The following is a 25,834-nucleotide window of genomic DNA, read 5'->3' as shown; positions in this document are numbered from 1 at the left end:
TTCAAATAAAAAAATTCTTTTGCTTAGCCTATTCATGAATTTATAATAAAAAAACTTTTTTAACTAAATATATTGAAGGATATTTTAAAATAAATCCGCAAGCATTTAAACATATACTGTATTTATATTGAAACTCGAGAAGTTTAAAATTTTTTATACAGCAAACTGCAAAAAATGCTTGTTTCTAAATAAAGATATTATTACTTTTAATAATTATTTGATGGTAAAAATATTATTAGTAAATATTTTTAGTAGTAATAATAAATTTCAACTGTAATTAATTATTATCGCTTTATATACTTAACTAATTTCATTATATTTGTTTTTTATATTCTTTTTTCTTTATATTTATATATTATTATTTTGGTTTATTTTTTATAATTTTATAATTTATTTTTAATAATTTATTATTTTTGTTTCTGCATTATTATTCTTTAAAGAAAATTCTGTTTTTAATATCTGCTTGGTTTGAATTAAAAGAAAAGAAACATAGAACTTACGTATTGCACAACAAACGCATTGCTCAACAGAGTTTAACAAATTTTCACAGTATACTCATATATGCTATATATGTACACTTGATAATGTCTCATACGAGCATTCAATAAAAACATAATAAAAAACGATAGTTTATGATCTGTCACGCCATGCCTCCCAGATATTTGTGTAAAAATACATATAAAATCACACAAATACTAGTTATAACTCGTATACTGGATTGTGCAAGTTCATTAGCACTAGAGTATGGAAGAGCAACGATTCCTTTCGTTATACTTTTCGTGCCGTTGTTTGGCAACGGTTGGAGGCCTAGAAGTTCACATAAAATTCCATAAATGTCTACCATTTGAAGAGGAGGGGAAATATAATTCTTTTTCACGCCTGAAAGAAACAAACAACACATATAATGCATTATTTAGAACAAATACGCACCATAATTTATCATGCATTTTGCAAAGTCATTAAAAAGGATTTTATTAATATTAATTCAATTTATATATTTGCTATTTTGTAATTTACTTATATATGTATTTATTATTTATACATTTATTTATTTGTTATCTGTATATTTGTATTTTTATTTTGTTAAATTCCATAATTAATTATTAAAAATCTATTATGCAAAACTTAATTAAAAAAAGTCATTATGACAATGAATGCACATTCCATATCTCATTTAAACGACAGATCTGAATTTAACCAGACTAAACACGTTTATTATTTAAATTAAGAGAAAGAATAACTGTAAGCTTGTAGAAGAGCAGAAATTAATTAAATATTTATTTAAATAGAAATTAATCGCAACTTTTAAATTTATTAAATAACTTAAAAGTATATTATAATAAAAGAAATTTTTTATATAATGCAAAATATTAAAGTTTTTTTTTCAAACTAGTTTCTTTTTTGTGTAATATTCCTTTAATTAATATTAATAAAAAATTAATAATTTTTATTAATTTTTCAAAATTTAATAAATAATTGAATAGATGCAGACGATTTTGAAATGAAAACATGTTAGGTCATGGTGAAACGATGAACAATTCCACATTTTTTTCTATTTTAGTTTTATTTGCTAAATATTATTATTGGTATTAAAAATTTCTAAAGTTTATTCAATTAGGTTAAAAACACTGCCATTAAAATTTCAAAAGTTTATTCAATTAGGTTAAAAATACTACCATTAAAATGTCTTACCATCTTTACCTATGTCTTAAATGAAATCATAAATGCGTAATATTATAATTAAGAAGCGTATAAAACTTTGTATAGAGAGATTTTTGAGTAAAGATATTTTTAATGTCTAAAAGAAAACAAAAGTCAATTAATTGAAATTAAATTAATTCAAACCGGTCAAAAATTACATTCAAACGAAAGCAAGGAAAATAAAACTTTTGTGAGGAAATAAAGCAAAAGTTCGACGAAATTAGCAGCTTCAGGCTATGAAGAAACGAGTGATTGAAAAGGAAGTTTTTAATTATTTAATTGTATAATTAACTGCCACAAAAATATTAATTAAAACTTTTATACATCAATATTTTAGAACAAAATTTGAAATATTTATATAACAATTATTTCTAATTTATGGAAAGAAAATTTGCTTTCATAGATTCTTAAAAATCTTTTTTTAAGAATCTATGAAAAGGATTCTGTGTTTTATAATACTTGAAACAAAAGTAGCTTTTAAATTTAGAAATATTAAACATTAAAATAAATTAACCACCTTGGCTATACCACTTAATAAATAACAAAAAGAAAAAATCATTTTTCAAAATACATTACAAGCGCTCATAAAATGTTTCTTTAAAAAAATATAAAATATATTTTTTAAAAACTCTGCTGACAGAAAAATGAAAGCAAATGTGCAAAGCTCTGTTACAAATACTCCAAATAAGTTAAAGATTTTAATTACATTCATAAAGACTAAGCACAAAGAAGATTAAATTATAGCTTAAAGGAGAAGCTACTCCTTTCTTAGAATAAATAATGCCGTAATAAGATATTCAATGGAATTAATCCGGAGACACGCTGATAATTAAAGTATCTCATTAAGATGAAAATAAATTGAAATTATTAATCTATTCTTTTCTGAACAAAGGTCGAACTTTATCAATGGATTAAATCTAAAGATTTAACTTTTTTTTAAAATTGCTGTTGTAAAAATCAGATTAATTAAAGCGGAACGCATTTTAATCAATATAATGAAAGATGATATAAATTAATGAAGTTTCTTGAATTTATATTTATCAAAATAATATAAAACTAACAAAATATGCCTTTTATTTATTTCAATCTTTAATTCAAGCACGCAGTTTCAAAATGTGTGCTTTTTCTTCTAGCAAACCTTTATTTAACTTTACAAAAATGTTTATTATTTTTATATATTATACAATGTGTATATAAAATTAAGTAACAGACTGTAAAGGATGATCAGACATACAGAGATAAGCCATATTTACAAAGAACATTGCGTTGCAAAATTAAATGGTGGACGTCAGAAAATCGTTTGTAAGTGAATCATTGATTGATTATGAAAACACTTTGCAAATATATGTTTTAGAGCCCATAATGTTACTAATCTGTAATATTGTTTTTTTCCGTGTACCATTGTTGAAAATAGAGATTTAAAAGAATTCTTCATGATGGCTGAATGGATGCCAAGTCAATAACTCCGGCCTCGCAGCTATTTGACAAAAAAAAAAAAAATGGTTTCAGAAAATACAAGAATTAAGGCGATATCTCTAAGGATACAAGACCTTAAGAAACTTCTAGAAATTCCATACTTTTATGGGAGATTATAAAAGGCAAAGCTATTATACGAAAAAAAAAATGTCTCTATAGAGATTTGTTCATGTGTAGAGATGTGAGATCTAGAATTGTTTTCGAATTGCTATTTTGTTGTTTGTTCGTGTTATGTGTTTATGCAAGTGCTATTCTTTGGGTAAACTAAGCCCTTTGTTTCACAACATGTGCTCCCTGTCTCCTTGTAGAATAAAACGTCTTTCTCCCATTATATAACGTTTTATATCCACAAGACTATTTCTGTAAAGATAACATTCAGAAAAAAGGAACGGCATTTTAGATACAGATATTTTAAGGTATGCTTTCAAGAATGATGTGAGAAACAGAACCATAGTCTCATATTTATGGCTGTAGTGACAAAATTTCAAATGGTAAAAGCCCTTTTTTTTAAATAAATATAAAGTTTATATTATAATTAGATATCATATAATATTATATTAAAAATATCTGCACTGCAATATAAAGCATTGGAATCGCAACACAGCATAAAAATCGTTGGGACTACGAAGAGACTAAGAAAAGGATGAAAATAACCAATAAAAACAAAGAAATAAGAGAGAAGTCAAACGTTTATGTATGATCATACAGTAGTATGATCAAAATTAGCATGCCTATTTGAAATGCCATCATGTATGAATTCAAGTTTCGCCAATTTTCGATTTTTTTTTAAAATAATTACATTGCACTTTGTTAACAAAACAGCTTCTGTAACTGCCATAACATGAGTTTACAACTTCGTGTTATAACGTAAAAATGATGCTGCTACTTAGCTGACCCACCTCTCGCTCTCAAGGGGGCTCTCGAAACGGGGGCCGATTTCATGCATTTCTTTGCGTGACGTTTGTGAGACCGCCTCTCCTTGTTAGTGTTCCAATATTATCCAAGGCTTAGCAGATGGCTCTAAAACTTAGTCCTCGAAGTATCATTTAATCTACTGATTATCTTATGAAGCAGAGTTCCTGAGACTTTTAAATGAAGTAGAAAGGGATTTCATTGATGAGGATAATTGCACAGAAGATTTTTTTCGATGAAAATTCGCATTCGACTGATTCTGATATGTATGTTGAAAATATAATTATTTTTTCTAGTGATAATATATTTTGAAAAATTTCTAAAATATATTAATGTAACAAGAAAAATATTTACAGAATTTACAGGCTGATTTTTTTATTAGTACTTAACCTGTATGTTTAGAATGCCTTCGAAAACCATGCTATCAATATTCACACGATAAAAAAATGTGTCGATAAAAAAAAGCGATCGATTTCGATAAAAAAAATAGCGTCAATTTTACTCATTGCCAATTTTTTTTTTCATATAATTGTTGAATTTTTCCCTATATTATTTTCGTTATGTCTTCGTATACTGTAAAAATAAATATGATTTAGAAAGTAAAAAATAGTGGTTTTTCTAGAATACTATTTTTTGTAGCATGTAATTTGAGAAGAAAAATGTATGTTCAAACACAATTGCATTTTAATGATAATATAATTTCAAAAATTTCTAAAACCAATTTATATATCAAGAAACATATCTGCAGAATATATGAAGTGATTTTCATATTAATACTTTCATTAGAAAATTTAATTCCAGGGTAAAGAAAATGTGGTCTTGTAGACCGCATCTCACATTTAAATCCTAAATTTTCACTATCCAGTTAAGAATTAAAATAAAAATAATTTTTCTGTTATTCTTCCTCGTTCCCTTTATTCAAAAAATAAAAGAAAACCCTTAAAAATAGAACAGTAAGTTAAAAATAGTCAATGTAAAAAAAGTTGCATTGCAATCTTCAGCGGTTATCTAGTTTTTACTCCTTAAAACAGAAAATGGCCTTGCGTTATTTACTCTATAAACAATGGGCATACGTAATCAAGTAAATAAACAGATAAACATACCCGGTCCTCTGGCGAAAAATATTCCTCTCATGTCCGGCACTTCATATGGATCGTACCCATGAGAGCCCATTGATATGGATGACCCTGTTGGAATGCTTTTTCCGGGAATGTCCAGCTGGGAATAGGAAGAATAGATTACAGCTGATCACAATAAACAGTATTCACCGAATGGACTAGAAAAACATTATAAAATTTATTTGAACGGAAGAAAAGGATAAATCAGTATTAAAGATTTCTTTCTTTCTTTTTTTTAATTTTACAGAGTTTTCACTAAAATTGCATTTTTGTGATAAATTGTTTAATTTCACACTACAAAGAGAGAAACTAAACAATATTTATTTGTCTGTGACATAAAAAAATAAATGTGAATCATATTTTATATTTGACGAAATGAAGGAAAGTGTTGAGAAATTCAGTTTGGAATGAACTATTTGATTTTTTTTATGATGAATTATTGATTATATTTTAATACAGGCATTACTTTATTTCTTAATCATTGTCATACATAAGCATAATTCCATACATCCTGGCCCTTATGATTCAAACTTAGTTCCCTCCAAAGTTGCTGTCGCAGCGGTCCAGTCAATCAGATTTAATCTAAAAGCCTTATTTAGCAGAGTGGAGCAGCCAGTGTGGGTACTTGTTTATAGACATAAACATTACAAGGTTGAAACATTTAATAACTTAATGCTTTTTCTCGGTTATTTCTCACCGATCATTAAAACTGTGTGCCGGCGTTCTTGCATATGGGTAGTGCATCTTCTCCGTGATCTGGGCGTCCCGGGTTTGAATCCCGGTTAGGGTATGGTTGTTCTTCATCTGTGTTCTATCTGTGAGGTGTGTACATGTGTCCCCCTGTTAAAAGGGGTTGAGCAAGCGAAAGTGTGAGTTTCGTCTTCATATGAGCTGGACGTCAGACTTCTGCCCTCGGGTGCTCAGGGGTCTTTACCCTCAGAAGCTACTGCACCCCATTTCCTTGGTAACGCGGACACGACATCATCATTAAGACTGTGTACATCTGCTTACTTATTTAACAAATTATCATCAACTCTCTTATAATTTCAGAAATAAAAGAGGTTTTGTATGGTTAGAAAAAAAGATACTGTAACTATTAAAACATAATTTAAAATTTTTAATGGCTTTAATATCTGACAATAGTAATTTAGCTTATTATTTATTACTTTTAAAAAATGTGTTTAATATTAGTAACTAGAAGTTTTAGTAAAAATTAAATTTTAACTCTGATTAAAATATTATGTAAATAAACGTATTCACAGGCTAAAATTTTTAATGTTTTAATGAATAGAATTTGTGAATTGTTTGCTTATTTTGAAATAATTGTGATAACATAATAATAATAATAAAATACATCTCAGGTCAAATTCTGATCTTAGTCAGTAGCAGAACACTCTAACATCATGCTGCTTCGTCGCTGAGAAAAGTGATAATTTACTAGTATATAAGCTGAGCCATAATTTTAAATGTTTTTAACCGGTTTGGACTAGCTGCTTGCATTTTATATATTTGAATGAATGAATACTACCTAAATGTGTAGGATTATGGAAAAAAGAAGAAGTAAGTTGAAAATATTAAGTTCTAATGAATGGTAATAGAGAAACACATAAGATACATCATTAAATGGAAGAAAGTTCATTCTATTTTTAAAATTCAAATAACCATGGTAAAAACGACGCTGATATTTGATTATGTGAAAAAAAGTGATACCTCAGAAAAAGCCATTCTATGTACTACATTATGCAAAGAAGAGGTTCCATTGTTCTATTACAGCTTATATTTCGTTATAAATTCAACAAAGAGTCGCATTTTATAAACAGATTTACAATTGGTATAGTTAATTATTCAAAGATAATTGCATATGCAACGCAATAAATACTACTTGTCCTCGCACGTTAAATGAAAATGTTGAGTGGTCCTTATTATTTTCGAACTCAATATAGGAAATTCACAAGCAGAGATCTCAGAACTTATACATGTAACATTATTTTGTTTGAAGCAGAGTGCAGGTTTGAAGACATAGATTAGACGTTGTACTTTTAATTTCGTTTTATTCTCTCTTTAACATCCATATCGGGAAAGCAATTTATTTACAAGCAGACGCAGCACGGCACAAAAGCAGAAGTAAGAAAGAAGCGCGAAACAAATGTTCACTAGTCTTATATAACATGGGATTGCCGGCCACGCGCCAATTCAATACACGTGGTGACCTTTGACACCCTTTCAAGGGCACCGAAAGTATCACTTTCATTCGATGCGTAGTACTGATGGCGCATTATTTTTACAAAGGAATTAATTAAACCGAAAGTGGAATTGGATCACGAAATAAAGAGAATATGTTAGAATGAAGTTACAATGGGCTAAATTAAAATAAAGTTTTGGAAATTAATTTGGATTAAATTAAGACTTTAAAATATCATTACATACATGTATTCAAGATCTGTAAGATCGAAAATATTACAGCAATGAATTCAAAAACCAGGAACCAGTTATTTCACATTTGGCAAGAAATACACTTCTAATTCCACATTCGTCTCTTAATAAATGGAACTCATGCCGATGGCAAAAAAATAAAATTTTGAACATTCCTATCTTCAATTATGTATCATATTTGTTTCTATCTATTGTCATACATTAGCAATACATATTTTATATCTGCTCCTTCGTTTAGAATAATTCTGTATTATACTCCCAACATACCAAATCTCATTCGGAATTAAATTTCCCTTCTCGTGGGATTTTATTTAATCTTGCTGTTCGGCTTTAGTAATTCGATTTTGCAATTTATTTGTCAGATATTAATTTCTTTAAAACACCCAGGGCAGTGGTTTCCCCGAAACTTAATCACATACTTATCAATACAAGTATACTAAAGGACATCAATGCCGGCGTCCTGGCATAGGGGTAGCGCGTCTTCATCATATATAGTCTTTCACAGTACAAAGAACGTTCCATGTACCAATAAACCAATATAAATCAATAAAAGCAACATGGAAATGATTTTCCAATTAATTTAAATTAAATCAATTATCTTCCCATTTTGAAATAACGCAGAGGAGTTATTTTAGAACGATATCGCCACCGTACTGGCATAGGAGTTGCTCGTCTTTGCCGTCATCTCGGCTTCCTGGGTTCGAGTCCCGGTTTGGACATGGTTGTTCTTCCGTTGTTCTATCTATGACATGTGTAAACGTGCCCTCTTGTAAAAAGGGGTTATGCAAGCGAATGAGTGATGCGTGAGTAGTAAAGTCATACTCTTGCCCCTAGTTGGTGCTACTAAAAAAACAAGAGACGCTCCTTAAATCGCTGTCTTCGTCACTATCGCTATTCGGGCTTGTCAATGGCAAGTGCCATAAGAAACAACAACAAGACATCAATGCTTCCTTCCTCCACATAAAACTCTGCAACTTGGATAAGTCCGTGAATATTTTGCATACCAGGATGAAAGAGTTTTGAGAAATATAGAATTTTGGTGTTAATCTAATATTTTTACTGAAATTTCTAACAAGAACGTTCATTTTGGATTTCTTTTTGCAGGCCAATTAACACCAATTTTTGACACGAAATAACAGTTGCAATCACAAGATAATGCACCGAATTTTAAGTGATTTAAGTCAGTGCAGTCATGAGTAATTGCGCCTACATGAATGCGAAAGTATAGGCTGATGGACGTTCAACCGTTTGAGAGATTTAGTTCAAAATTTGTTATTTATATTTAGATGTTTAGCTTGCATTAAATGCCATCTACTAGATCTTTGCATTTTATTATTAACGAATTAACTTGTATTCGGACAGCCAGGCATACAGATAGATTTTCTGTGAATGAACTTCGTTCAAATTTTGATAGAGATCTATAAATATGGTCGTACGTCTATATACCAAATTTCAGCCATCTAGCTCAAAGCGTTTTTTTCTTCACAGACAGACAGACATATATTTTTCGAACTCAGGGAGGTCTGAAAAATGGAGATTCATCAAAATTTGGAGTTAAAATTTTTTTCACTATTGCAATATTTTCTCTAAATTTTGTGTATGAAAAAGTGAAAAAGTTAGTATTTATGATTTACTCGGTATTTATGCGTAGAAACATGCAAAACTAAACTCTCTACTATTATACAGCTTATTAAGCCAAATAATGAAATATGCCGTATGTATATTATTGTTACAAAATTTTTCTACAAATACCGTCAATTAATCGCATTTAATCGCTAGTTCAGTAGTTTGCTTGCTGTCTAATCCTTTAATTTCTGTTACTTGTTGGCGACTCCGACTTCTCTCACACACCACTTCCCAGCAGCTTCAGAGTGCCTGTCTTTTATAGTTCCGGGTGGCGGGGCTAGAATCTTCCAGACCAATCAGGGCGTATCTGAGCGTATCTTGGTTCCTACTGGATGGATCGTGAAACTTCTCGAACTTTCCAGTATGATCCATTTTGTCGCCAAATGCATCGCCAAACCGCCAAATGCTCGCCAAGTTAGTCGCCAAGCTCTGAGTTTATTGACGCGGCACCCACTCAGCACGCACAGGACAGATCATACAACAGTCTTTCTTACGATGACACTAGTCGTACTGGGAAGCAAAATTACAGGTTTGTAACATTATGCTTTTGATACAATGTTCAAATTACAAAATGTTGTTGAATCTAATTGACCGTTTCTTTTCCCATGTTGAATTTACAAAGAAATGTAATGATTATTTTTATTAATTTTCATTGATTCATTTCTTTCTATAATTTTCCTTTTTTTTTATCAAGTAATAGTACAGAACTTTTTGTATCTGAAAATAAATTCCTATGAGAAAAATAAGTAAATTGAATATGATGACGTAATTTCATTTTTATATGCAAACGAATTTCCATGACCTAATTTTCCATGTATACGTAAAACATACGTTTCATACGTAAATGAATAAACAAAAAAAAATAACAACATTCTCAAATATATAACTTGCTTTACCTAATTCAACTTTGTTTTTCTTTTTTCTTAATTTGAAGGGGAAAAAATCGAGCACACGACTATGGTTAGATTTAGCACTATTTAAAACGCAATTAATTAGACAAAATATTTATTATTTAATTAATTAAATAATGTTTTTTTTAAAATTCGAATAATAAAAACTTGGAAATTTTTTAGAAATATAGAATTTATTTTTCTATGCATCATGATAATTTTATCGGATGTTTCCTTTTCTTAGTTTTTTTTAAAGCATTTAAAAGGATTTCCTTTTTTTGTTGCTTTTCCGCTGTCTCCAGATTTGTTAAGAGCGGTTAATTGTCTTGGCGGTAAATTTTTATTAACAAAAGTATTAAGATTAAGAAAATAATACCATGACCATTAACTTTCTTATTTATTGAATATGTTTGTTAAAAAGGTTATTATCCAATTCGAACTATCTAATTTTATTATAATTCTATCGATATAATTTTTATAGAAAAAAATTAATATTAGCTTATATTTTTGGCACTTAATGGGCTTGTGGCACTTTTGATGTACATGAAGAAATTCAGAAATTAGATTTTAGGAAGCTAACAGAACTGACTAAACTGTTTCAAGACTATCTCTGAAGAATGCCAATATTAACGAATGGTTCATATCTGCAGTGATAATGATTTGTGATATAGATAAAATAGTATAATAAATTAGACTACTATATTAGCACCCAAAGTTTCTTCTATAATGGAGATTTTATGTATTTAGCGCTAATGTTATACGATAATGTTTAGATAATGTACCATATGACATCACTATGTTAACATCGAAAGTTTCTATAGTCGAAGTTTTGTATAATTAGGGACAGTGATCAACGATAATGATTAGACACTGTACCAAGTTACATCACTATGTTAATGTGGCGGCTTTGGGATAAATGAGGATATAACCTGGGACCTTGTGGTTCGCTGCCCAGTAACATGACCACAATACAAAAGCAATTGCTCGGGTAGCGTAGCTGTTAACTGGCTTATAAGCTTTCACCCCAGACTCTCCCTCCAGTGAGTCGGAGGTGAGTTGAACGATATGGCTGTTGAGTGGTGATGTATTATTTATTAGCTGTTGAGTCTAATGTGCTTATACCAATTTGAATAGCGACCAGCGTTATGGCGAGCGTGTGTGGGTGAGTGGTTGTTGCGTCAAGTGAGTCTGACGACTTTGGTTTGCTGCGTCAAGTGAATCTGACGACTTTGGTTGCGCGTAGATGGCGCCACAACAGCTATACGAAGGTTGAAAGTTCATCGTCCGAGGTCACCATTGTAGCGGATTGGAAGTGAGCGAGGATAGAACCTGGTTCCTTATGCTTCACAGTTCAGTGACATGACCACGATACAAAAGCCATTGCTCGGTAGCGTAGCTGCTAACTGGCTTATAAGCTATTCACCACATTAACATCAAAAGTTTTTGCTTTGAATCACTTTTTATCACATGCGTGAGACAACTCAAAAATTTTATTCGCCTAATGAACTGAACTGAATGGAACAAATCCTGAAATTGGCACAGTGAAACTACACAGATTGTTGTTTTATCAAAGCTGCAAGACAAGAGCAACCATGTGTTATCGGACGTTGCTGCTCAATTAAGTATATTCCAGAAACCTCATCAAAAACTTGAGGAATTGCAGATTATCATACATTCATGATCATAAAATTTGACACTTATAATAACAACTTCCGATGTTAAAGGAGCATGTCACTTTTCTCAGTCCTTAATAAATATATTATAGGATGCCAGTAAATCGTATTCCAATATTATTTCTGATGTAATAAGGTGTTTTACTTTATATATATATATATATATATGTGTGTGTGTGTGTGTGTGTTTGCCGATCCCGGTAAAAGCAAAAGCCTCCAATATATCTACTGATGATGATGTCGTGTCCGCGTTACCCTGTAAAGGGGTTGCAGTAGCTTCTGAGGGTAAAGACCCCTGAGCACCCGAGGGCAGAAGTCTGACTTCTAGCTCATGAAACTCACACACATTCGCTTGCACAACCCCTTTTTTACAGGGGGGGGGGTACATTCACACACCTCACAGATAGAACACAGATGAAGAACAACCATGCCCGAACCGGGATTCGAACCCGGGACGCCCAGATCACAGGGAAGACACGGTACCCCTCTGCCAGAACGCGGTCAATATGTCTACTATACATGTTAATACAATGATTCCTCATAGTACACTGCCTTATTTTTTAATATTGTAGGTTGTTGTGGTATAAGTATATTGCTCTTATTTTTTGTCGTTCTTCAGTGCCTGGGATATATTTTAATAAAGGACCTTAAAATTAACTAGGTGCATAAGCTACAAACTTTCAGTACCCTGAAAAGCGCGTGAAATCTTTTGTTAATTGCTTCACCCATTATTAATTTTTAAATTTTGACCGTTCAAAAGAAATAATTATCTTCTTAATGGCAATAATTTTCAGGTGGCATTGAATATAAAATTTAGTAAAAGCTTACTTACTCCGCGAATATAATAGTTTTTGGAAGCCACCAGAAGAATAGGTAACGTTAATCTACTGTGCTTTACATGATAATGTTCTGGTATTTCTTCTTTTAAATATACTTGCAGTCCTGGAATACCTTTAAGAGCATCATACACCTGAAGAAAGAAAAAAAAAGTTAAAATTTATGAAATGAAACTTACAAACACAATTTAGAAGTAAATTTGAAATTCTATTGGAGGGAGTAAGAAGATGCTGATCTCTGTTTTCGAACCATTGGGGAAATTTTTTTAGCACCCTTTGGCAGCCCGCGAGACTACTGAATTTATCTTCCCTCTTAAAAAAAGTTTCGTCATTGCAAATTATATTTAAGATATATTTAAAAAGTTTTAAAATTATCAATAAAATGTTCAAATCTCTATAAGTAAACAGAAAAAGACCTGTATCATAAAAGAATAATAAGGAATATTAAAGGTGAATATTCATTCAGCGTGAATTTCTAACGTGCTGAATGAAGAAAGGATATTTGCGATTAGATAAGTATACAATAAATACCTATTGATTTATGAATCTGAAAATTACTGATATAGAAACATATTGTTACAAAATTATTTTTCTACTGCAAATACCGCCAGTAAATCGTAATGACGCAGCACATTTAACCTCTAATAGTTCAGCAACTTGCTTGCTTGCTTATCCTCTAGTCTTTTTACTCGTCGGCGACTACGACCACTCTCACACACACAATTTTCGCCGATACACACACTCCTTCCGATACACACGACACGACTTCCTCGTAGCTTCTGAGTGCCCGTCTTTTATAGTTCCGGGAGGTGGGGCTAGAGTCTTCAGACCAATCAGGGCGTACCTGGCTGTAACTCGGGTCTTAGTGGATGGATCGTGAAAGTTCTCGAACTTTCCAGTAGTATCCATCTAGTCGTCAAACTCGCCAAATTCGTCGCCAAGTCGCCAAATGGTCGCCAAGCTCACAGGTCATTGACGCACAGGACAGATCTTACAAAGGGTCTTTCTTACGGTGATACTAGCCGTGATGGGAAGCAAATTACAAGTTTGTAACAAAATGAAAAACAATGATTTCATATTTAAAATATTAATTTTTCCTAATAGTATTAAATTACATTATTTAAAACAGTAAAAATATTTTTGAGAGACAAAGCTGAAGGTTTTCTATTAATAAAATTTTCATTCTGTATTTTTCTAAACTTATTTTAAATGTAAAATTATTTTAACCGATAAATGAGTCTAAGAGAGTCTAAACTTCAGCATTCAGATATCTTTAGGCACCACAAATTCGGTAGCTGTAAATGAAATGGTCTGTCCTGTGCAGTGCCCACACACACACAAATCCTTATTATTGGTAGAGATAAATATATGAATAATGATAGATGCTGCTTTTTATAAAAACTTATCAAAAAATGTAAATTGAAAAGCTAAAGTAGGCTTAAATTCATGTATGTCTCCTGGAAATGTTTTGCAAGAATACATTTTACGCAATGTTTCAGACATAAATCGAGTGTAACACCATTTTTCAATCTAGTGATCTTTTGGTTAAAAACCCGAAAATCTTAAATCTCCGTATTTAGAAACTTTTCTGTAATTTCCTGCTGTAATTCCAACTCATCACGTTTTCCATAAAATCACGAGGTTGTTTTCAAATTATAAGTTTAAGGGAATTAAAATATCGAAAAAAATGCGAAGCACTCAAAATACAAATTAAATGTGAGAGAACCAAATATTTGGTGCGAGAAACCCGAACCTGGCTCCTATGTTATTAATTCTCAATATCCAATGCAATCCGGATAAAACTACCTCCGTGAGACAGGTAAAAACTGTAGTCCTGAAAAATACTGTTTTATAAGAAACATAACATAGATTTAATTTTTTTTTTAATTTGAAAGATCTAATATACGTTAGAAGAAAAATTTCCTTGAAATAATAAATGTTCCAGATGAATGATTTTAAAACTGTTAAAAAATGCTTAACGGCAAAATTTTCTATTTCATCAAACCATCAACGTAGTTTCCAGATAAAAAGAATCTCTCTATGATATGGAATAAAAATCTAATCCTTAAAAATAATTCAGCATAAGATCTGCAACTTTGATAATATCTCCATTCAAAAAAAAAAAAAAAAAATCACGAGTATCATATCCGTTTCAATGAAATTTCTTTCAAATAATATCATCTAAAAGATTAAACGAAATCTGCAATGCTTAACATTTTCACGTTGTCACTGCTTTTCTTTAGTTAATAAAAATAGCTGTTAAATTCATCCAACGATGAACAATTCCTCGTTTCTGGATGAAAAAGTTAAAATATTTTTGATTTAGTTTTTTTAAAGGGAAATTAATTTGAAATAATATTTTAATACATTCTTTCGGAAGTTATTGCAATGAAAAAAGATTAAAATACTTTTTATCACTGAAATTTCAAGCAGAATTTGAAACAGATACTTGAAATGAATTTAAATCAGAGAGAAAAACATTTTTCTGAAAAGCTTGAATTTTTTTTTCCATTTTAGTTTGTTTCCTTAGAGATATTTAATCAATGGGATTAAATTTTTTTACGATTTTTTTCGTCGTTTTTGTAAAGTAATTTTTAAATTAAAAGAGAAAGATTATTTAAATGAAATGTAGAATACAAATATTCTGTACTCTTTATTTCCCTGTTTCAGAAATTCAGTTTGCGTTCTTTTTAAAGCTATTTTCTTTCAATATATGAGGGTTTAGTGGTTAACTTGGAGCAACAGTTAATTTCTAACACATTAGAGGTTTGCATACAGTTCCAGTCAGGAAAAGGCTTTAAATAATGGAAATAATTATATTTTATGTTGCTTCAATCAATAAATATATATCTCAGAAAGTTACAAAACATGACATTTTATGCAGTTCCTCTATATTATTAATCAAATTTAGTTAAATATTTTGAATACTGCAAAATTTTAAACAAAAATAGTCTATTTTTCTGCGATAAAAAAACTGATCAACTGATTATGAAATTTTGAAAATCTCTATTTTAAAAGAATTTTAGAGAAACATTCTTGACCTGGAGAGAAAATTCAAGGGATCGTTTACAAATTAAAACTATTAAAAAAAATGTTATTTTTTCCAACTGTCCTTTAACGTAATTTTTATGCGATCTGATTTAGGTTAAATAATCATAATTAATTATAAAATCATAGAATTCTTTATATCATATATTTCAGTATGTGAATTTTTTTTTCTAATAGAACTGACAGAACTATGTATAAAGACGGAAGCAAGAAAGAAATATAAAAAAAAAGCAAATATTCGTAACTTTTTCAGAAATACATTTAGTAGCGAAAATAATATAAAATAAAATTTTTTTCATCAATGAAAGCATTTTTCTAAATGGAATGGAAATATATGTTTATTTCTAGCTATTTAGAAATTAGGTTTTGGGCCAAGATAAGAACGGATGTGTAACTTCTACATGGTGATTAAAAATTTATCGTTCAAATTTCGTGAGAAGGTAGGGAATATCTTAGAAAATCGATTTCACGGAGGACAATACGTCACAATACGTCCGCAGTCTTCTTCTGCATGAACAAAATGTACAAGTGAAGTGAACACAAGGAAGCAGAAGAGTTCATTGGTAACGAATATGATCTTCATTTCAACAAGGTAAAGTACATTCGTTACCAGAAAGTGCTGAAAATTGCGACCATTTACACGAACGCGGGATTAACAACGCCGTTACATCAACTACCGTACATTTTCAAAAACGCCTATCATATCACGGACAATATCTGCAGTATATTCGCCGAGGTATATGGTATTAATATGACGGAGCTCCAGACCATAGCACAACTGTCGCGGGTGATTACCTAAACTGAACATTCGGATCTCAATTTGATCGACAGAGGTGGACCGATCGCCTGGACACCCAGGTCACCTGATTTATCATCCATGGATTACTTTTTGTGCTGGGCTTTAAAAGAACATGCGTACGAGACTGCCCGCCGTTGACAATGAAAGGGGCTTTGTTGCACGAATAGTGGCCGCCACAGCCATTGTCCGTGATATGCCAGGTGTTTTTGAAAATTTTCGATGGTTAATGTAGCGGCGCTGTGAATCCTGTGTTTGTGTAAATGGTCGCAATTTTGAGCACCTTCTTTGTACTTATTGAACTACTTTGTACTTTTACTTGTTGAAATACATACGTGGAGTCACATCCGTTACCAATTATATGTACTGTTTCGTTGTGTTCACTTCACTTGTCTATTTTGTCCATGCAGATGACGTTTGCGGACATATTTTCCTATGTGAAATCGGTTTCCTGACGTATTCTCTACCTCCACATAAAATTTGTTGGTAAGTTTTGAATCACCATGTATACTAGATTTACATTTCTGGATGGATTTTTTTCTGTCTTTGAAATGTTTTCAGCTTTTCGAAATAAAAATAAAAATCAATCACCTGAGTCAGGGAGAGCAATTTTTTTTTCTTTTAATTATCTTAATATGGTACTTTCGACATACGTGGTATATGTTTTGTATCTATAAAATTTCATTGATACGATATGTCAAATCATTCGTGATTGGCTGCAAGCAGGCGTAGTTCTTTAAAGAAAGTTACTATTGTACCAATTAATTCCGAACATTTACTCATTATAATGCAGAAATTTTCGATTTCTTAAATTTTGTAAAGCACAGATAAAAATAAATAAACATTTATACAACGAATTCCGCCTAAAAATATAATTCAATCTAAATGCATTAGTAATAATCAAAAAGGAAATATTTTAAACTTATTTAAATACATTCATAAAAGAAGTTTTTATACCATAATAAAATATGAATGTACCGGGTGTTTCAAAAATGACTGGTATATTTCAAAAATCAATAAAAACTAAAAGGGCAGCGATAAAAATACACCGTTTGTTGCAATATGCTTGGGAGAACAGTAAATTTTCAGGCAGACAGATTTGCGAAATTAGTTACAACTTTCAACAACAGATAGCGCTGCAGTCTGGAAAAAATCTAAACTACGATATTTTCCAAATATCCACAATGCACAGCAATAACATGTTTCAGAAAGAAATAAGCAGAAACCCGTGTAAACGTCTCAGGCGGGATGGCTTCACATGCAAAACAGACGTATTGCTTCAGTTGTTCAATTGTTTCTGGATTGTGGCGGTTCACCTGATCTCTCAAGTGTCCCCACAGAAAGAAGTCGTAGGGGTTCATGTCTAGCGATTTCAAGATTTTTCAAACATATCCTTTATTGTATCGCTTTTCGGCTCTTTGGTTACATTAAACTTTCGTTGAAAACGTCGTCTTGTTACAAAAATACTGTGTTCTACGCGGTGGAATTCCAACACCAGAAAAATCCTTTGTTCTAAGGAATAAACCATTTTTTCACAACAAACTTGCAATTTATGAACAGCACAGGCTTAAAGCAGAAAGACGATTTACAGAATGGTGAACTCAGACTGCGTTTTCTTCTATATCGTTCAAATCGCTTGCAGCGCCATCTGTTGTTGAAAATTGTAACTAAGTTTGTCTGCATTAAAATTTACTGTTGTCCCAAGAATATTGCAACAAACGGTATATTTCTATCGCTGCCCATTTGGTTTTTATTGACTTTTGAAATATACCGGTCATTTTTGAAACACCCAGTACTAGATATTTTATGTTAAATACTGAGAAGTAATACATAACAGTAAATATTAAAATTTTATATTGGTGAAGATTAATGCGACAACTGAGCCTCGCTGAAAGACTTAATTACTCTGCTAATTTTTTTTGAAATTGCAGGATGTCTTTCTTACGGTAATTTATTTTAGACAAGCAGGATGTTAAAATGCAGGATATCTTAGATAATTAGTAGAATTTTTAAACCTTAACTTTTATCAATAGAAGAGAACCATGCTATTAAACATTGTCTGAAACATTGGAAGCGGTTTGAATTTCATTACAAGAAAGAAATCTATTATTTAAAACTACTTAAAAAATATCTGAAATTTTTATCAAAATTCAGGGAAAAATTTCGATGGAGTAACTTCTTGAAATCGATATTATTACTTAAATAGTTTTTTTTTAAAAATTTTAAAAGTTGTTCAAAAATAATTATGTGCGGCAATATTTGTGGGAAATATTAGGGTAAAAGGAGAAAATCTCGGTTTATTTTAACAAATCAAAATTTAAATAAAAATTAGAAAAAAAAGTCGATTTAAGCTGTACCTTCCCATTATCCAATAACATCTATGAGAAATTTGCTAGTTCAATGTCATCAAATGGTACATGCAACGTACGCATGCACACACACACACACGCAAACAAACGACGCACGTGCGCAAAGATAGTGTCGAACTCCAAAGCCCACACACGTGCTTTTATTAGGTTCGATAGACTTTATTATTAGTACAGATTAGACACTTCTTTATCATCAGTACAGAAGAGGCTGTAACAAGGTTTTTTAAATTCGAATTATTAAAGTATACATCTTAAAAATATATTATTTATAGGCATTATCGCATATTATTAGGAGGTACTCTTTCTTCACGGAGAGCGATTTAAAAATGGAGATTAGAAGTAATCGAATAAGCAAGCGAGTTCTCCGTTAACTGAAGAAGCAACAATATTAGTTCCAGTTAGCATTACTACTTCCCGATGAACCTCCTACAGGAACAATCGACGATTGCTCTTTCATAACAAGTCTTGATACCTTCTTTTTATTCATTGCGAATGTTCATATGCAAGGCGGGAAACCCGGGATTGCCATAAGGGTTATGAAAAACTTATTGCAGTAGCAGATGCTTCAACTTTACAATTTTTAAATGTTTAAAAAGATAGGACGGATATTTTAGGATTATGATACTTTTTTATTTTCAATTTAATAACATGGGTATGAAAATATCATGTGAAAGGGAATTTAATTAAAAATTCTGATACGAAACCTATGAAATACAAGAATAACCAGCTTTAAAACCTGTTTGAATTTTGCAGTTGAGCAAAACAGATTTTATTTTTTATTCTATATTTAACAAACTTGTGGAACTAAAAAATATTACATTTTCTTCTAAATTTAAATATGATTAATTTAAAAGAAGATAAATATGTATTTCTGATATTTAAATTTAACTATGTCCTATAATTTAAAAAAAAACACATAAATATTATTAAAGTTATTCCATTGCAATTTATTTTTTTTAATTCTAAAATGTCGTTTACATTATTGTCATCAAAAGACGTAAATGGAGAAAAATTTTGGTTGATTAATTTCTCCAAATTTAACAAACCTTCAAAGGACTTTTTTAAAGTTTGTTTTATAGACTATAGATGGCAGCACGCATGTTGGTTTTTCCTCCAACTCTAATTAGGTATTTCTACTAACGTCACACTTACACTGCTATCATAGCTTTGTCACGTAGATTGAGAAAACGCAAAAAATTCGAAGATTTTTCGCGCGCACTTAATGATTTATTTTGATGTAAAGTGTAAGAATTCTCTCTACTAATTTCTTTTTCAGTTTTTTCATGTTTGCGCCAGATTTAAATGAGTATAGAATCTAAATAAAGTTTAATTTCAAAGGACTTTTTTGAAGTTTGTTATATAGACTATAGATGACAGCACGCATGTGGGTTTTTCCTCCAACTCTAATTAGGTATATCTACTAACGTCACACTTACACTGCTATCATAGCTTTGTCACGTAGATTGAGAAAACGCAAAAAATTCGAAGATTTTTCGAGCGCACTTAATGATTTATTTTGATGTAAAGTGTAAGAGTTCTCTCTACTAATTTCTTTTTCAGTTTTTTCATGTTTGCGCCAGATTTAAATGTGTATAGAATCCAAATAAAGTTTAATTTCAACCCCGATCCATTGTAAGATATCAGTTGCATACTTTAAGAACACTCAGGAGTATTTCAATGGAGTTTATATTCAAGACATTAAATAATTTTACAATGTAATTTAACAGAGCTTTAAGATAAATTTATTGATAAGCTAAATATTGATATTAATTTTAAAAGATACGCATTAATCTTTCTCTATTAAATCGTGAAATTCAGATATCGATGAAAATTATTATTTTTTTGATGTTAGAAGTTGCATAAGAGAAATATTTCGGTTAAGTAAAGGAAGAATATTTTTTAGATAAAAGGCAAAAAAATCTAACAACTTAAGAAAATATTTTCTTTCATCAGAATTTCCAGAAGAAAATATCGTTTCTCATAGTAAAAAATATAAATAAAAACCATTTTATTTACAAAAAGCTTAACAAGGATGATAACTTCATTAATAAAAAAAAACACTATATGTTTGAAAGGAAACTTCTTTTAAAAGTTAAAATAATCTTCAAGTTATTAAGTTATACTTTAAGAATATTAATAACGATAAATAAATTCAATGAATACGACCAATTTACCATTTCACTGCTTTAATATTTTTCTCAATAAATCACTTTGATATTTTTTTCTAAAGTTAACTTTACAAGAACTAATACTTTTATTCGGTACTTCTGAACTAAACGTATTGAAAACGAGTAAAACAGTTTTTCTCTTTCAAATTTTTCTAACTACTTAAGAAGAAAATGAAGAAGAAAGTCGGATTTAAAATAAAATCAGATGGAAACAACAATCTCAAGAGAGAGAATGAACACAGAAATTCTTTTATCATTTAAAGATTCTAACTCACGGTTATTTAAATTAGTGGACAGAAACACTATGCGATTTTTTTATAAAGAATTTTACTAAGAAACAAAAGAAGATATCTTATTTTCAAAGAAAAACATTTCTTTTTCCGAATGATTTACTTTTTCAAATAGTCATGAAATATGATTTGAGAAAGTCTTAAAATTCAATCCCTCATTGTTAAATAAAATGTTATTCAAAGTTTGAATATTAAAAATTTCGTCTCTTCGGTTGATTGTAAAAATATCCACAGCAATAATGTAAAAATGCCTTTTGTGTTTTAAATAATGATTTGGTGTATTAATTATAGAAATAATAGGTATCATATATTTCAATAAAGCATTCTTTGAAATTAAAATTTATCTTAAGAAAAGTTAGAAAGATCCCATCTTTTATTCTTTTGTTTAAAAGGAACTCTCATATGAATGAATTGTGAAAATGGACTTTTATAAAGAATTTTTGAAGGGACTCTTATGTTATGATGATTTAATATAAAAGTTTTCAATAATTTCGACACTATTCTTAGTTTTATATGCAGATTATGTTTCCTAATAATTTCTTTGAATTATGAAATTTTGCATATTCAATTTAAAAAATAATGTCTTTTGTTTTTAAGCAGTTACATCAATATTTTAAAGAATGATTTGAAAATTGCTTTTTCAACAAAGACTATTTTAATGTTAAAAATTTTCTTAAAAAGCCAGAAGTAATAGAAGATATTTTAAATGAAAAAAAAAATATTTTTTCAATCAGAATATTTATGAAAATAAAGTGTACAATTGAATGCATTTTAACTTTACATATTTCAATTAAAAATAATTTAAATAAATAAATAGTAGTGAAGTTTGAAAGAAAATATAACCCGAAATTGAAGAAATTTCTTTTAATTAAATAATTTTATAATTCAAATAGAATATTAAAACATATTTTAATTGTCTCATAGTTAGTTAATTTAGAAACACCATGTTTCAGATATAATAAGAAATAAAATCTAAAAGGATAATTATGATCTGGCACTTTGTTTTATTCAAAGATGTGAAATGAGAAAAACTTAAATGAACCAAACTATTCAAAAAAATGAATTTTAAAGAAATTTCTTGAAATTGAGATAATTTAGTTTATAGTAAAAATTTAACTTATCTTGTAACTGAAATATTTATTTGATATTTGAATTGTAAAATGCTAAAAAGAAACTATAAATTTTTTAAAAATCTTTTTCCTTATGAGGACCATTTTATTTTCAATCTTCGATAAACCATAAATGAAAAAAAAAGACCAGAGAACAAAGTGAATTTACAGCTGAAAGTTATATTCAAATATGATTGCTTTTCAACATAATCACTGGAAAAGATCCAGATATTTGTCGTATCTATGGAAAAGGTTTCGATCTCCTGTTCGAAGAATATTGCCACCAGTGTTGTGAGATGGGTTTTAACGTTCCTTTGAAGCTTTTTATTAGATTGTAAGCTTTAAGCCCTACACCAGTTCTTCAACTCAGTGAAGAGAGGAAAATAATTCGTTTCTAAGTTGTGTTCTCCATCAAGTGGTTCGAAAGAAATTGAAGATGTTAGAATCTCATAGAATGGGCTAATTAGTATATCACAACTCTGACACTGGAGAATTTATATTCACACATTCTTGTTTCACATTCTTTCTTTAATAGAAAATTTTAAAAAAACATCCAAATTAACGAAAAAAAAAAAACGTTAAAGCCAATTTGGTAATTTTAGAGGTATTATTCCTTGAGGAAGAGATCGAAAAATTGGTCCACAGATTTGACAACTGACTGAATATCTGTGGTAAATATGCCATAAAGTAACTAGATTTGCATATACCATTTGGTAATAAAATTAACTTTGTTCTTTTCTTTTTTCATGGTTTAGTACTATTTGATAATAAAATTCTAATTTGGTACTTTATTCGCAACTTTTTTTATGGTTCAGTACCATTTGGCAGTAAAATTCATTTTGTTTCTACTTTTTTCATGGTTTAGCTCCATTTGGTAATACAATTTTAATTTGGTGATTTATTCGAAACTTTTTTCATGATTTAGTACCGCTTGGTAATAACATTCTAATTTGGTAATTTGTTCACAACTTCTTTTATGGTTCAATGCAATCCATTTAGTGATAATATTCATTTTGTTCGCTGTTTTTTTATTGTTCTATGCCATGTGGTAATAAAATTCTAATTTGGTAATTTGTTCGCAACTTCTTTTATGGTTCAATGCCATTTAGTGATAATATTCATTTTGTTCGCTGTTTTTTTATTGTTCTATGCCATGTGGTAATAAAATTCTAATTTGGTAATTTGTTCGCAACTTCTTTTATGGTTCAATGCCATTTAGTGATAATATTCATTTTGTTCGCTGTTTTTTTATTGTTCTATGCCATGTGGTAATAAAATTCTAATTTGGTAATTTGTTCGCAACTTCTTTTATGGTTCAATGCCATTTAGTGATAATATTCATTTTGTTCGCTGTTTTTTTATTCTTCTATGCCATGTGGTAATAAAATTCTAATTTGGTAATTTGTTCGCAACTTCTTTTATGGTTCAATGCCATTTAGTGATAATATTCATTTTGTTCGCTGTTTTTTTATTGTTCTATGCCATGTGGTAATAAAATTCTAATTTGGTAATTTGTTCGCGACTTCTTTTATGGTTCAATGCCATTTAGTGATAATATTCATTTTGTTCGCTGTTTTTTTATTGTTCTATGCCATGTGGTAATAAAATTCTAATTTGGTAATTTGTTCGCAACTTCTTTTATGGTTCAATGCAATCCATTTAGTGATAATATTCATTTTGTTCGCTGTTTTTTTATTGTTCTATGCCATGTGGTAATAAAATTCTAATTTGGTAATTTGTTCGCAACTTCTTTTATGGTTCAATGCCATTTAGTGATAATATTCATTTTGTTCGCTGTTTTTTTATTGTTCTATGCCATGTGGTAATAAAATTCTAATTTTGTCTTAACATGGTTCAGTACCATTAGTAATAAAATTCACTTTGTTTCCCGCTCCTTTTCATGATTTATTTAAAAATTAATTCAGCATAAAATATGCAAAGTTTGATAGATTCATCTTTTGTTGAAAGAAAAGAAAACAAGTATTCGTCGAAATGTTTTGATGTGATTAAAATTTAATATTATAAAATGGAAGCTATTCATTGATTCGTTTCCTGTTGCAGGAAGTGCTGTGAACTCTTATATTGATTGCTAATATTTGATAACTGAGTTTTATACACGCGGGGTTTTGCAAAGACAAGAGAAGCCTAGAAAATATTTCCAGGTTACTGAAGTCATAATTTTTGGAGTATTCTTCATTTGTATTTTAGTCAGTTTGATGAAATGAATGATACATAGGAAGAAGATATCCAAAAAATGAAATTTGCTATTCTCTTGGCGAAGTTGATGATCTTCAAAATTCATTTATAGAGGGAAAAAAGATTTTTAGTAAATCTTTAAGAGAGGATTTTGTTTTTCAGATTTTTTTTGTAAAATGCTAAATAGAAACGATAAATTATAAAACCTATAAATTATAAAAATGCCTAAGTAATACTCCTTAGGAGAATATTACCCTAAGAACCAAAAAAAAAAAAAAAGATACCTCTGCTCTTTCCCAATATTGTGACTTGATTTTAGCGTTAAAGATTCACTTTGAAGTAAAATATTGCCCCTATATTAAAGGCGATAATTACTTTATCAAACAAAAATTTCCTACAACTAATTCCATTTTAAAATTCTTATAAATTCATTCAAAATGAATGAATTTCAGAAATTTTTTGATTTCCTGTCCAGAAGATGTTAAGAAATTTTGGAGCAACGTTATTTTCTAATATGTGATACACCCATGCAGCAATGTATAGTCTCCCCCTCATTTTAATAATTGAAGAATTTTTTAATATATTAGGTATAGTTAATAAAAAAAGCATTAATAAAATAATAAGTATCCTCTGTTTCACATTAGTCATTCAATGAAATTCAAAAGTATTGTCTAAAATTCTTACATATTTATTATAATGGCGCTATAGAATGGGGCTTTCATAAATGTCTTTTGCTACTATATTTTGACTATCCTTTGTGATAAAAATCGCACATATCTTTTGGCTTCTAATCATTTTATCATTACTTGAAATCATCAATCATTCCTTGAATCTTTGACAGTATAAATCACTCCTTGAAATCATCATCCACTTGATACCATTATACCCATAAAGATTATTTGGGTGCACTAAAGATTTACAAATCAGGTCTAGACTATAAAGATGGTTAACAGGAGACTACTTTCTGAACTAAAGCAGATATTTTTTTTATTGCATTGTTTGTGTGAGTTTTATAGTATAAGAAGATGATGGTAAAAGAAATTTCACAGGAGCATTTCGAATGGTTGCTATTTCGATATTCATTAATGTGCTACGTACAATGTCGTTGAACATCAGTTGTAGCTAAATTTTTCAGGAATTTGACGAGAAACAAGTGCGTGAAATAGTGAGTGAATATTATACTAGCGCAAGAT

At 29.8% G+C, this 25,834-nt stretch overlaps 1 protein-coding gene across 1 annotated transcript in view; it reads right to left on the bottom strand.

Moving 5' to 3' along the window:
* Positions 1-291: 291 nt before the first annotated feature.
* The window catches only part of LOC129975964 (glycerophosphocholine cholinephosphodiesterase ENPP6-like), a 308,125-nt gene continuing 282,582 nt past the window's right edge, over positions 292-25,834 (bottom strand). The window contains exons 6-8 of the mRNA XM_056089272.1: positions 12,662-12,799; positions 5,193-5,307; positions 292-879 (exon numbers count right to left, since the gene is read on the bottom strand). Coding sequence (XP_055945247.1) covers positions 641-879; positions 5,193-5,307; positions 12,662-12,799 — 492 coding nt within the window. The 3' untranslated portion in view covers positions 292-640. The remainder of the gene's footprint in view (positions 880-5,192; positions 5,308-12,661; positions 12,800-25,834) is intronic.

This window comes from Argiope bruennichi, chromosome 7 (genome assembly GCF_947563725.1).
Source record: "Argiope bruennichi chromosome 7, qqArgBrue1.1, whole genome shotgun sequence".
In the NCBI taxonomy this organism is placed as follows: domain Eukaryota; kingdom Metazoa; phylum Arthropoda; class Arachnida; order Araneae; family Araneidae; genus Argiope; species Argiope bruennichi.
Note: the sequence above shows the minus strand (reverse complement) of the source record. Positions and strands in the feature narration are given on the sequence as shown.